The 14359-nt window shown below is 40.4% G+C and overlaps 1 protein-coding gene across 5 annotated transcripts in view; it reads left to right on the forward strand.

Annotated features, from left to right (window-relative positions):
• ARHGEF3 (Rho guanine nucleotide exchange factor 3) overlaps positions 1–14359 on the forward strand; it is a 136810-nt gene that overhangs the window by 98194 nt on the left and 24257 nt on the right. For 2 of the 5 annotated variants that reach the window (XM_075432846.1, XM_075432850.1), the window contains exon 1: positions 3677–3916. The exons of the other annotated variants lie outside the window; for them this stretch is intronic. In XM_075432846.1, coding sequence (XP_075288961.1) covers positions 3821–3916 — 96 coding nt within the window. In that variant the 5' untranslated portion in view covers positions 3677–3820. Of the gene's footprint in view, positions 1–3676; positions 3917–14359 lie in introns of those variants that run through there. 5 annotated transcript variants of the gene reach the window in all.

The raw sequence follows: 14359 nt of genomic DNA on the forward strand, positions 1-14359 counted from the left end.
CTTAGCATAATGACTTCTTAACTATTCTTTAGGAGGAAACAGGGTTTTTTGCCATCATATTTTGAATCCTTTGAGAAATCTTTAATCAACTGCATTTTAATTTTAAAATTACTCTGAACAAAGCTATATGGATCTCAAAGATTAGCATAAGATGAAAAGGAATTTTGGCCACATACTAAGATATTTTTAAGGTTCAAAACCTAAAATATTTCAAAGGACTTTGCCACGCAGACAGATGCTTTTGCAATAGTTACTTCAGTGTGAAGTTTTGAGTGTGTGGGGAAACTAACCAAAGGCATTGGTGTGAACAAGACAGTCACAGAACAACTCTGTCGGTGAACTTCAGTCCTGAACCTGGTCGACAGTGGTAGGCACCTCTCTTGAGCAGGGCTTTCCAGAGTTACCAAATAGTTTACTTAGGTCTCCCTGACAGATAAGTAACCGTCACACTAAATTGTGCCTGTGGTCTAAGTAAGTAAAAATCCACCCACAAAAAAAACTATTCCAGAAATGGCAAAACTGATGCACTGGTCTGCTGTGCAGTCTAGTCACTAGCGTTGTTTTTTTCTTAACTATTAGTTTCTTCTTTCAAAGTAGCTTGCAATTCAGATTAATTTTTGTAGTAGTAGTGTAGATTTGTAGTCTAAATATATTTTTTTTTGAATGAGTGGACTCACTGGCTCCAGTCTTACAAGATTGCTTGAATTGCTGAAACCTTTATTTCTCAACTATGTAACTGGAGTTCACTAGGGAGTCTTTCAGCCACAAGTTTACGAACTGACATTTGGCTCTGCTTGGGCGTGTGCGCACAATACAACACAACACAGTGACTGCTGACAGGCAGTCACTTTGCTGTCTAAATTCGTGTACAAATGAAATGTAAATGTAGATCAGTACTAAGACCTTTCAGAATGGGCTGTAAGTGTTGTGTTTGATATGCAGTACAGAAGGGACTCAATACCATGAATAAACTGACATAGTTTTGATTATGAATGGATATAGCATTCTATGGACAAATTCGGTTCTCTGGAAGAGAGAATTGTTTGAAATTGTACCATTGTGTTACTCCATCAGATAATGTGATACTTATAAAGTCAGGTGCTATTGATCAGTGAACTTTGGGTCCAAATTTCAGTTCTAAAACTGTGTTTACACTCTTCTGGTAAAGTAGACAAACATCCAAGGAGTCTAATGAATCCTCTTTTAGATGTTCGTGGAAGTCTGTCTTGTAGGTGCAAGATGCTCTAAAAGTTACTGATATGAAGGTCCTGCCGATTTTTTAAGAATCATATTCCTTTTAAGAAAGATTTTTCTCCTGTTTCTCAGGAATGCATAGTCAAGCTGAAGTGCACTGGCCTGATTAAGGGCAAAATGAGTCCCTCCCTTGGCATATTTTTTTACACGTATAAACCAAAGTTCATTATTTCAATCTCCAAACCAGTACACTCTTGTCCTGTGTGAAGTGCTATTTATGCTGTGAAGCATGTTACAGGATTAGAATGCTTTGAGGACAAGCCCTGAAGGCATTTTGTCTAACTGATTTAAGTGAAGCTGATTTTTGACATGGTGTTAGCATACACATTCATAAACAAACATACGCAGATGGTATTTGAAATCAAGGCTTCTTGGGCTTACATGGTTACACAGCAGCTGCAGTGTTCTCAGGAGGTTCTTGACCATTTGATATAATTTGTGTGTATTGTTTTTTGATGTGCTTGAAATGAGAGGAGAAACTGTCCAACATGATCAGGTTGTGCTCAGGGGTATGTCCCATCACACTGAAGAAGAGTTGCAAAAATGAATGCATGTTCATGTGAATGAAGTGATTGTTCGTACCTTCAGAAATCCTTAGATAAGACAGGTAGTCTTCAAATAAAATGCTACGTCCTTTTCGTATCTTTTGAAATATAAAAAGGAAGGGGGCTGCAGCAAAGACTGATCTAGCCCAATATCAAATCTCCAACAGTGGTCAGCTGTAGGTGCTTAGGAAAGAGTACAAAACAGAAATAGCCTGTCACGATGTTTCCTCAAAATACTGTCCCAGTAGCCAAGAACTTGTGTCTGAGAAGCTTTCCTAGCAGCAGCGTCTTGTGACAAATACTTCCACTGTATGTAACACAAAAATTGTACGTACTGTGAAGAATTAGCTCCTTTTTCTTTGCTGTGAATCTGTCACCATCTGATTTGATGCACTGTTTTTTTCCCCCTCTAGCTGAATGCAGTGAAAAATCATTCCCCGTTTGCTTTCTCTGTCACTCATGGTTTGTAGATCTTTATCCCACCTGCTCTGATTTCTCTCCTCTGCTCTGAAATGTCCTGTCTGCTTAACTAGTCTCTACATGAAGCTGTTTGATGCCTCTTGTCAACACTTTCGCTTTCAGTGAACCTTGTCCCATCCTACTATGATGGAGATGGGGAGAGCGGTACTGCACATAACACTCAAGATGTTCAGATGTCGCATTTTCCTCTAGAATAATCGAACATCTAGAAGTACTGATAATTTTGTTCTAGCGATTTTCCAGGAACCGGGAGGCTGCTGGGTTGGTTTTGTTTTATGAGTAGACTACCATCAAAGTACAGACAGATCTGCATTAACAGGCAGCAGGACAGCATCTCTGGCTCTGTTGTGGCGTTGCTACTGAACAGGCCTTGAAGAGTAAGGGGAGAGACATTCTGTGTTTGGGATATTGGTGAAGTCAGAGGAGAGTACAGGACTGTGTCTGCCATTAGACTAAGCTTATTCTAAAGACATTGTTTTCTGACTAACCACCTTTAGGAAAATAAATGCTTGTGAAGCAACACAGATCATGCAGTCTGCCTTTAAAAACAGTTAATTCTTTCAAACTCTGTAGAGGTATTCTTGGTTGCGCTGCTTCCCTTTGGCTGAAAATATCCTTCCCTCCTCCGCTGTCCTGCTTCCTCCTCAGTTTCCTTTTCCTTGTCTCCCCTATAGTCCCTTTGTCAGACCGGTCCCGCACTGCAGACAGGGCCCCGAGCGCTTCCTCTCTCTTTTCAGGGAGTTTTCACTACCTTTGTCCTAAGGTAGACATCAAACAGCCTTTGCCTGGCTGCCCAGCCCCTGCACTGCCCTCGGAGAGATGTTAGGCAAAGGCCTTCTTCCACTTTCTCGGCGCGTTACAATGAGGGGTGCTGGCAGGGAGCTCTCCGACTAAACAATAGCAACAAAAGTGGAACTTGAAAAAACGCAAGAAACAGACTCCTGCTTGCCAGACAGGAAAAAGCAACAATATGGGTGAACAAAAGAAAAAAATAAAGGACAGGAAAAAATAACAGCAGCCCTGTGTGTTGTGGCAGCGTAACCTGAGGCAGCGTTCCTCCTCGGCTCGGCAGGGGCACTGCGCCCAGAAGGCCGCTGCCGCCTGCGCAGGAGCCGTGCCTGCTAAGTCCAGCAGTAGCGGATCGGCCGTTCCCCGCGGGAAGCCAGCAGGGAGGCCCGGCTGTCGGCGGTCCCGGCTGCAGACGCTGCGGGCTCGGCCGGCGAGTCCAGCCGCGGCGAAGGGCAGACGGGCCCGGCTCGGCCCTGCGGGCGTTCCGCGGCCGCTCGCTCCTCCCCGCGGAGCCCCTGCCCCGCCCCGCTGCCGCCCGGGGGCGGGGCGCTCGCCTGACGCCCGGCGCTCGTGCCCTTCCCACCGTACTCGAGCGCGGGAGCCGTCGCTGATCGCACCCTGCGGAGCCTGAGGCGGGACAGCTCCGTGCCAGAGCCGCCGGGAGCCGGGGAGGGGAGGCTCGGCTTTGTCCTCGCGTTTGTGCTCGGGCAGAATCAGCTGTGACCCCCGAAACCGCTCCTCCCGCGGCCACGATGGTGGCCAAGGATTACCCTTTTTACCTTTCCGTCAAGAGGGCAAATTGTGCCTTGGAAGTGCAGACAGTGACCAGCCCGGCCAAAGAGACGGAGGTACTTCATATGCTGGTGGGGGGGTTGCAGCTTTGCTTTGCTTTACAGTCTGGTCTCTGTTGTCATGGGGAGAAGTGATGTGCTTTGGAAATAGCTGCTGTGTGTAGACACCCGGTTTGCTAGGCATCGTTTACAGCCATCTCTAGATGTTGAACTTTCCTTTGGAATAAGGCAAGGAATAAAGAATCCAGGTTTTTGTCATCTGGACTGAAAATGGAATGAAAATCTTTAAGTAGCTAATTGAGAAATACCTGTTTTCAATATGTAGCTTAAAGTCATCAATATGTATTTTATTCCAGTGCTAACCATTACTTATAAATTATTAAACTTATGCAGGAATTGGTTATGTGCTTTGTTGAGTGGAGAGAATCTGGAAAACAGTGTCTTAAAGCATCGTCTGTGTTGTCCTCGTCAGAAATAAACCAAGAAATTAATACGATAACACAGTTAACTGAAAACTGCCCTATCAGCAGGTTGACTGCTCAATTTCTTAAAAAGCATGAAATCGTTTGAAGTGACATTAAAAATCTTATTCGTTAACCCAAACTCAGTATATTGATTTGCAAAATTCTCATAAGTGGTTGAACGTTTCAGGAACAAATGTTTGTGAAAGACTTAAGTATTTGATACTTCAGGTTAATGTTGCTTTGTGTGCTTGTTAGGAAAGAAAACAGTGACCTTGTGGATTGTCTAGATGCATTGGAGGCAGGATAAAATTTTTCTCGGGAAGTTTTTTGTGTCTTAAATACATAGCTTCTTCATTAGTCTTGTTTGCTGAGTAACTTGAAGACAACTTACTAATTGGGTGCATGTAATACAACTACATCAAAGTTTAATTACCTCCAGCAGTTGAGTGGATCTGAAGTGAAGTAATATAAGCTAAGTGACCCTATTTAATCATGATGCTAAGAACTAATAAGAAGATGCTGCAATCTTGCTTTTCAGTGTATCTTTACATAAAGGGATTTAATTACTGCAATGGATTTTGAATGAAAAGTGGATTTTTTTAAACTGTATTTTTGAAAATACACCCTGAGTGTGTGTGTGTACATGTGCATCTATGTAAAATACAAGTTGTTAAGTACTAAATGGTTCTCTTAAGGGTATGCATTTTATGAAGTATACTATTAAATAAATATGTTTTAGCCTTTACTGTATGAAGGGTTTTTTGTGAATGAATAGAATTGTCGAATCTGAAGAGTTGGAGTGTTGCTCTCTTACAGTTAGGAAGGGCAGCTTGATTATAGTCAGATTTCAAAGAAAAAGTCTCACTGAAAGCTTAGAGCATGAGGAAGTATCTAATAACAGATGTGATCAATCAAAATTACAATGTGCAAACGGTTCTTTTGGATTTATGATCTTTTAGTTGCTGTTTTATACAAGTAAGAAAATGCACCATATGCTTTCAGGCTGTTTTCTCAGATTATGAGGGACTTCAGCATTCTGAAAAGTAAACTTCTAAACGTTCTTTGGTTTGTCTTAGGAGGGTATGAGAAGACCACCTGCCACTCCAAAAATTTGGTTGAGGAAGCAGAAGTAAAACTGTTCTTTGGGAAAGGCATTATGTATGTAGCCTGTGTCTTTGAAGTCTCTAAATATTGAGCGGGGGGAAATTCACGTTTCCTCTGAAGCTCTAGTGTTAAGATGCTCTTCCATCCTTTAGTATTTACAAGGCTAAATAAAGCTGTTGGGCGCCTTCTAGCACAATTTTGTGTTACTACACCAGAAAGCTAGCTTGCTGTGTGGGGGTTATGAATTCCTGGCTTTGAAAACCTGAGTTTCGTTTTAATAATGAACATGTGAAGTTGGTTGATTTATTTAGTAACCTAATTTGTGCATAAATGTTGGTACATGTGGAGCAGAACAGATTTTCTGCTACATAGATGTTGCGTTTTGTTTTTAAATCAGAACTCATTACTATAAAATATTTCCTCTGACTTTATAAAACAATGATCTTTTAGTGTTTGTTTTGAACAAAGACAAAATATTGTTTGGAAGATCAAGTACAGTAGTACTTCCATGGGATGAAATTGAGCAAAAATCTTGACATATACTTGTACAGTTGAAATTTTCCCAAAATTGCAGCTGGAGGTCTCTGGATAACAAGCTGAAGCTTACAGGCAATAGATCAGCTCTTCCTTATTCTTGGGCTTCACTAGGAGACGGCAGAGCAGCAGTGGAAAACTAGTGGTGTTTTTGAGGAACAAGTCAGTGGCACAAAAGAGAACAGAGATTTTCTACTCTGCAGTTCTTTCTGTAAGCCACACCAGCTTCCTTGGCATAAATTCCCTAGAAGTAGCACAGTCACAAAACAATGACCAGTAAAATGACCAAAATATATGTGAACAGTAGAAATCTGGATTCTGAGGAAAGGCTAGTGTACCTCTAGTCAAAGTACAATTATCATAGTTCTTTCTAAATGCAGTTTAAGCGCAATAAAACACTGTGGTGCCTGAGGGATGAGTTAATATAGGAAATACTATAAGGCCTTTGCATACATCATTGCATACCCCACATAAAATACTGTAGTACAATTTGAGGTGTAAATGGTACAGAGGGGTTGGGCTCTTTCCAACTATTTTTATAATAGAAAAATAGAGACAGTTAGTGAAACTTGAAATTTGCGTGCTTTAAGATATAAAAAGCCCACATGTTTCCTGATGATATATATACCACACCATTTTCTATGTTTCATTGGTTTACAGCAATTCCCTTATCACCCCCTCTAAAGGAAACAAAATGAAGCGGAGCCAGTGAAGGGGCAGCAGATAAGAAAGAGCTTGCACAATCACAGACTGAGGTTTAAAGTTCTGAATGTGAAGTCATGGAAAGGAAGACATGAATTCCTCAGAGTAGAGATGTTCTGTTCTGCTGTACAGGATCTAATACAGTGCCTGGGTTTAGGCTCTAAAAACTACACTGGTGGCACAGAATTCCTTTGTGTCTCCAGTATGTTGTATGTCTGCTTACATCTCATATGCTGCAGAAATCTTAGACCTAGGAATCAGGACTGTTTGCAATCTGTGTTTTGTTGCCTACTGATATCCTCACTGTTTTGATGTGCAGGAGGTCTAGGCTGCCTCATGCTCAGGACCGTGTTTAATTTGGCATGGGGAGTGCAGGAAAACTAACCTGAAGGGTAACCCACAGGCCTTTGGGCCATGGCACATAATTAACATGAGAACCAGGCATGGAGCCAGAGGGAGAGGGACCAAAAGGTTGACTGCAAGTCATGAATTTTCTTTGATCTTCATAAATGTACGTATTTCATTTTTAATGAAATACTAGCAAGCCGGAGTTTTGATATCTTTCAGGTAAATTCATGTGCAGTGTAACTGCAGTGTGCTAAACATGGAAACATGTTAAATCCCCACTTGGAACTACTGATCTGTTCTGCTTAATGGCAATTTGAAACAAACAGCTTGCCTTTATTTTTCCATTCATTAACTCTCTGTATGATATCTGCTTGTGAATTGGCAGTCCAGCTTCATATCTAGTTTGTTCCAGAATGGAAAAGGTATTTCTTAGGTAGTCTATACAAGCAGCTTCTAATGAGAGGAAATGCAGAATTTAATCAACCCTATGTTGTCTGGGTTTTTCAGAGTTTCTGTTGCTTGTGTTAATTCACCTCTGTGTGAGGTTTTTCTCTTATTTGGCCTTCATTTCCTAACTGCTGGCAGACATACTGATTTCTCCATATTGCAAATAAACGAACAATCAGTCAAGATAGCTGGGTGCAACTTGTCCTTATGCTGCTGACACTGGTTCTGTCTCGCATGTGGCAAATGAAATCTGAAGTCTTAAGAGTGGTGACTAATGAGGGCAGCCTATTTGCGGCAAGGAACCGGTCTTTGATGAACACAGGATGCGATAGCGTGCAAATTTCAGCTGATTTTCTTTGGCTCAGAATACTTCTCCACTTCTCTATGGCTATTCGTTGTACCCCGACTATCATTTCAGGTCCTCTTCTTTATTACACTGTGATTAAAACAAAATGTCTCAGGATTTTGCTTTGTTTCCTTGCTGGTTTTGTGGAGACTGGCAGAGGAGGAATAGCAAACCTCCTCCTGCTCCCATCAGAGAGCACAGGTTGTGAGTGGAACCTTGTGGATTTGAAGGAAAGTTGTATCATTGATACACACAATTTATTGACTGATGAAGTTGCCTTTATGTAGCAATTTACTGAAATCACTTAATAAATTCTTCTTGGGATGCTGGCAGTTTTACTAGGGGGATGCCACTCCCAGGTTTTAGGATGGATTTGTGTGGATGATTACAGTTACTTTTGGGCAACACTGAACTATATTTGGAACTGCTTTAGAGTCACCTACTTTGTTTTTCTTGACCATCAGCCTCAGGTCTAGAAGAGTGAATGTTTTAGAGTTTCCCAGTTGGAATATTTCTACGATACTATGAAGCAAAGGCAAATTCTCTGCTGTTTCAAACATTAAAAAAATTAGTCTTGATTAGCACCAGTAACAACTGAGAATGTTGCTCTAGTTTAGATTTGCTTCTCTCTGAAGGTGCAAAAAGACTGAGATACCTGGCTCATTTTTAGGTCAAGTGTTTTCTGTATTAAGAGACTGTTGTAACATAAGTTGTTTTTTTCTGTTTCAACCTTTTTTGTTTTGTTTTAGGTTTTTTTATCCTGTTGAAGGTTAAATACTGATAACATCCTGTGGAACAGAGCTTGGATGTGTTTTTTTTTGTTTAACTCCAAGTTTTGGGGGCATTTATTAGAATTGTTTAATCTTAGGCCAATTTACTAGTAGCAGACTAATAAAAATAATAATGTTGGGCTTCTTGCCATGACAAATATTGACTTACCCTTATAAAGTTGACTAAAAACTATTAACCTTTAAAGTATAGGAGTGTGGAAATTCAGTCAGTTACATGAAGTCTGAAACAGAGTGGTTCTGTTTCAGTTTGCTGGCACTGCTTGTGAGTTATGCTTGAAACAAAGGTTGCTGTACTGTTTCATTTTATAGCGTCTTCCATTTATTACACTGTTAACTCTTTGGAGACTAATATAAAACATTCTGCACTAATGAATGCTTCCATAGCACAGAGTGAGTGCTTTGGAGATCTGTTTGCCTTCGTTCACAAACAGAAAATACATCAAAAGGGGAAAACAAATAACCAGCATATTTTTTATAAAACATCAAGAAAGTTAGCAACCCCAAATCCAGAATTACTACAGCAAATAATTATATCAGAACTTGAACTCCAGTAAGTTAGGACGTTTTTTTACAAGCATTGATTTCAGCGTTTTTGTATGTGGATTGGGAGGTTAGTTTGCCTTTGAAGGTAAATGGGGTAAATTCTAATATTCTAAAATTCTGAGTTTCTGTACCAGTTTTCACATATCACTTATTTTCTGGGTTGCCTTAAAACTGTCTGTAAGTTCCTTTTATTGAGTTAGTTTTTAAATACAATCAGAAAAATCAACACAATGTGATCACAGTAGTGCTGCACGTGGGCTGAAGACACAAGTGTAATGACCACTCAGGGTAATATTTTCCCTTGTTTGTCAAATTCAGCACCAGTTCTCTGACATGGAGACTGTTGTTGAAATTGCTGATAAGAGATGGGAGAGTTGGGTGGAAAAACAATCATACCAGCAGTGAACATACATTTGCTTTTAATGTGCGCTGGGAGGAAATCAGCAGCTAAGCCGGTCAGGAGCATAGAGTGAAAGAATTTTGAAGTGAGGTACTGAGGGAAATAAAGACCTTTTATGTGGCACCTTGACAACTACTCTGTGCTGTTCAGTATGCATTATCCAGGTCATTGGTTCTGCTGTTCTGCAGGCAATATAAAGGGAACCTGGCCTAGTTATTTTTGTTTCCTTTCCTTCTGTTTGTTAGAAAATTAAACAATCTTTTGCTAGAGTAATTTATCCATCAAAGCGTGATAATTAAGCTGTGGGTGGTCTTGTTAGATGACAATGTATAGAAAACTAATCGATATTACTGAATGGATTTAACTCACTCTGACACTCCACTTTAAACTTAGGGAAAATTCCATTCTTTACACATACCAGTAAAAGAATTGTTATATTTTGTGGATGAAGAGCGTGAGAAGTGTTAGCTTCTTCCCCTAAATAGCCTCCTCGAAGCTTTTCATATCTGTATAATGTGGTGTTGGATGCAACAGAATGAATTATTAGGGGTGCTGGTTTCACTAATGAAGAAATAAAAATTACATAAACTTAGTTGTCAGTACATTGCAACTAACATAAGTGACTGATTCTTCAAAAAATCATCTGCTTTAACACGCTTCCGTGTCTGTTGAATGCTTAGCTTGCCTCAGGAGCGGTTCTGTGTGCTAGGATTCAGGCTTTTAAGTAGTAATCCGTGTGTATTAAAGCCAAAAGTAATAATACAAAAGTTAACTTTTTGCCAAGATGTTGGCATTTTGAAATGACCATATCACAGTTTTTAAAAAGCAAAACCTCATTCAGTTATGCAAGGAAAAAAAGACATAAATTTTACTGAAGAGGGAGCTGGCAGAAGTTACTCGGAAGAGTATAGCTTCCTGTTAGCACTACACCTGAAGCTGCTTGCTGTATGCATTTCCCAGCTGTCCAACAGCAGAAGACTAATTTTTTGAGAGTTATACATTTCTTTCCTTTCTTACTCAGCAGTTTAAACCATTAGGTTACAGTTTAATATGTAGAAGATACTAGAAATATATGTGTGTGTGTATGTATATATATATAGGATTTACAGGATAAATTACAATGAAGAAGCAATCTAGAGCACTGTCCTACATGCCAAAGTAGGATAGTGAGTGTGGCATCTTTGAAACTTGTTATCTGATGGTTTCCTGTCTTAAATAGGTGATAATCAGTGATTGTGCCATTGTGATTACTCTAATCTTTCTTCCTACGAATTCCCCTGAAAAGTATGTGATAAAAATACACTTTCTCAGAAGGATATAGTAGTTATTTGAAATGTCCACTGTACGGTTTCCAGAACCATCCAGATTTTGGACACAGATTTGCTTGTTTTATCAGTTTGCTGACAGTTTCAAGAGTTCTTTTTGAGGCTGCGTATATACACGGTATTTCCAGCTTTAAGTTTTTGCTCTGTGAATTCAAATGTTACCAAAGTCATCTTGAGTTCAAATATACAGCTCCCCCAAAAGCCATCTGCTCTTTGTTCTAGCCTAGTCAGGTATTAATTTGACTTCGCTTGACTATTCAGCCTTTGAAGTTCTGCACTCGTGTTTCCCTCAGCTTTATTTAGCCTTATATCAAATTTAAAGCCCTGTCAGATTAATGTTACTTGTTCACATGTACCAGCTCCACATTTTGGAAACTCTGCCAAATTGTAGTCTGGATCTTTTGTTTTCTAGTTTACTTCCCATATTGTTTTGTCAAGCCTTTGTGACTCTGAAAATGTAGTCTAACATTTTGTTTTAATTCAAAACTCTGAAATTATTTTTTAATACCAATAGTAACAACTTCAAAATGTCAGGCAAAGCATTGTAACTCCTGAATTTTTTGTGTCATAACTTGTCTGCGTTCCCAGGCTGGACAGGTGATGGTTTTTGCAAGTGGATCCAGCCACTAAATCCCATCTCTCAATCCTGTCTGCTTCTATGTTCCCTGAATTGGGAGAGGGAGCAGGAGGAGTGATGCCTTTGAGTAGCTTAGATTCTTCTGAGCACACTCAGAGGTACATACCTGGAATCTGATGTTCATTCTACCTAGACAGTATGTCCTAATTGGAGCCTCTTCATGCTGGACAGACACTGGAATTGCACAGTTCTGTGTTCCCATGTGCTTAGATTAATATCTCAAAAGGTTTTATGATTGTGGCACCCCTGGTTAACTGGAAAACCAGAGATTTTTTTCAGAGACAAATTGAAAAGATAATGAACATGCACTAGGAATTCCTAACTGCAAACAGTTTATTCTTAAAAAAAAAAAAAAAAATTGAAGCGGCTTGGGAAGCAGCATCTGGAATGCAGCTCCCTGATCTTATTGGACTAATGTGCGAGTGCAGATTCTGGTTGGTATCTCTGAGTGAAGCAGAACAGTTCACACACTCTCCTCTTTCCATTTGATGTCTTTGTTGTGAAGAACAGAGCCCTTGGTGAGAAAAAACAACCATCTGTTTAAAACTTTGTTATGCAACTTAACTGTGGAATTGTTCCCTGTCCAGATCATTGGCCTCAATAGTTTGTTCAGCTTCTCTGTCATGCTGTTGTGGAGAGGCGACACAGCTTGAGAATGAGGGTATTGATGAAGGAGGAGAGTCATGGTTTAATCCCAGCCAGCAGCTAAGCACCAGACAGCCGCTCGCTCACACCCCCCCCCCCCTTCCTGGTGGGATGGGGAAGTGAATCAGAAGGGTAAAAGTGAGAAAACTCGTGGGTTGAGATAAAGACAGTTTAACGGGCAAAGCAAAAGCCATGTGTGCAAGCGGAGCAAAAGAAGGAAATCCTTCCCTACTTCCCTTTGGCAGGCTGGTGTTCAGCCATCTCTGGGAAAGCAGGGTTCCATCATGTGTAACTGTTACTTGGGAAGACAAATGCCATCACTCTGAATGTCCCCCCCTCTTCCTTCTTCTTCCCCCAGCTTTATATGCTGAGCATCAGGTCACATGGCATGGAATATCCCTTGGGTCACTGGGGTCAGCTGTCCCGGCTGTGTCCCCTCTCTGCTTCTTGTGCACTCCCAGCCTCCTCTCTGGTGGGGTGGAGTGAGAAGCAGAAAAGGCCTTGACTCTGCGCAAGCACTGCTCAACAGTAACAAAAACATCCCTGTATGATCAACACTGTTTCAGCACAAATCCAAAACATAGCCTCATACTAGCTACTATGAAGAGAATTGAATCTACCTCAGCCAAAACCAGCACAGGGAGGTAGAATGGATGTAGACCATGCAACAGAAATACTGATCAAATGTATAAGTTTCAGTATTACTGTCTTACATTCTTGGAATTGCTCTGGTATTGCTATATTTTCATTGCAGTCAAAGCCTTACCTGTACAAACTTCATTATTCCACAGTGGAGGGGGTGATTCAGTGCTGATTGCTTTTGTTGTTCGACTTCTCTGAGGGAGATGACACCTGGAACACTAAGGTTTGATGAGTTTTCACTTCCAGCTGGCTATCTTAACCTAACAGACTGTTCCTAATGTGGGGTGAAAAGCACATTAGAAGTATTCAGAAAGCTTTCACTGTAATTAAGAACTTCTGATTAACAAGATTTACTTTGTCCTGATTGGTAAAGGTGTAAAGTCTTTAGACTTCTGAAATTATTGATTCATGATCTTAATTCTATTGGAGAGAATCCTGTAATAATGCTCACCTCTTTTAATAAGATCAGATTCCTAATTTGAACTACATATTCTAGCTATTTTGAATTCTGATCAGATTTTTCAGTGTTAGAACAGGATATGGTACACTACATGAGGAAGACAAAATGGGTTGTGGTGACAGAAGGAGTAGGACTTTTGCAGGCATACCTTCACAATCCATGATCTAACTTTCCTTTGACTGCTGGGAGAAGTGCTGACCTCTGGTGGCTTACAACTAGAAGCTCTAGAAGAACTGAATGTATTTTGATGGTGGCTGAAACTCTGCTGTGTTCCCCTGTGGAACTGTAGGCATCCTTGGCTGGGAGATGGGACAGGTTTCAGTGAGCCTTTGGGCTGTCTGACATGAAGAAGGGGGAAATAATATTTCTTTTTTCACTTCCTCTCACTCTCCAAGAGAAAGATTATTTCCATTCTTTTTACTGAGGCTGATTTTCTCCAAGGTGATTTGATGCTGTGCATCAATTTTCACAGCTGCCTCAGGCTTATGTGCCCCACAAGGCCAAGCAAATTAGGTCCTGGTCTGTGTGCTTAGCCTGCAGGCTGTGAGTAGTAATTAATAAACTTCAGCCGCAGTAATGTGCACAGTATTTGGAAGTATTCAAATAAGGATAGACTGACTTGGTGTTCTTTACTTAGTTTTAAACACTACTCAGGAAGTTTCATTCAGTTTTTTTGCAATGCTTTCAAATGACATGCTGCAGATACGTAGTGAAATATAGATTTACTTCTTTTGTGATTTCATTTGCTGTCAGTAGATGCCTCAGAAAATTATCCAAGGGCTTCTGGACTTGGTTTTGTTATAAGTTAAGACTGAAAGACTGTGCAAAATTGTGACTAGATCACAGTGTGTGTGGAAAAGGTCTATAAGACTCGGGGGAGCATTTAACTTTCAAGCAAGAGATGGCTATGATGTTGTATGGATCAAATCTGTGCTTTTTTGTGTATTTTCCTCTTGACCAAAGAACATATACATGGCAGCAAAGTTGTAAGACAATAGGAGGGACACAGCAGTGAAGAAGGTGAAATCTTTTGTATTAATCCTGATCCCTCTTTCCCTGTCTTCTGGAACATCCATATAGTCTTGATTTCCAGATGTGGTTTACGGGGTGTG

This window comes from Opisthocomus hoazin, chromosome 11 (assembly GCF_030867145.1).
Source record: "Opisthocomus hoazin isolate bOpiHoa1 chromosome 11, bOpiHoa1.hap1, whole genome shotgun sequence".
Classification (NCBI taxonomy): domain Eukaryota; kingdom Metazoa; phylum Chordata; class Aves; order Opisthocomiformes; family Opisthocomidae; genus Opisthocomus; species Opisthocomus hoazin.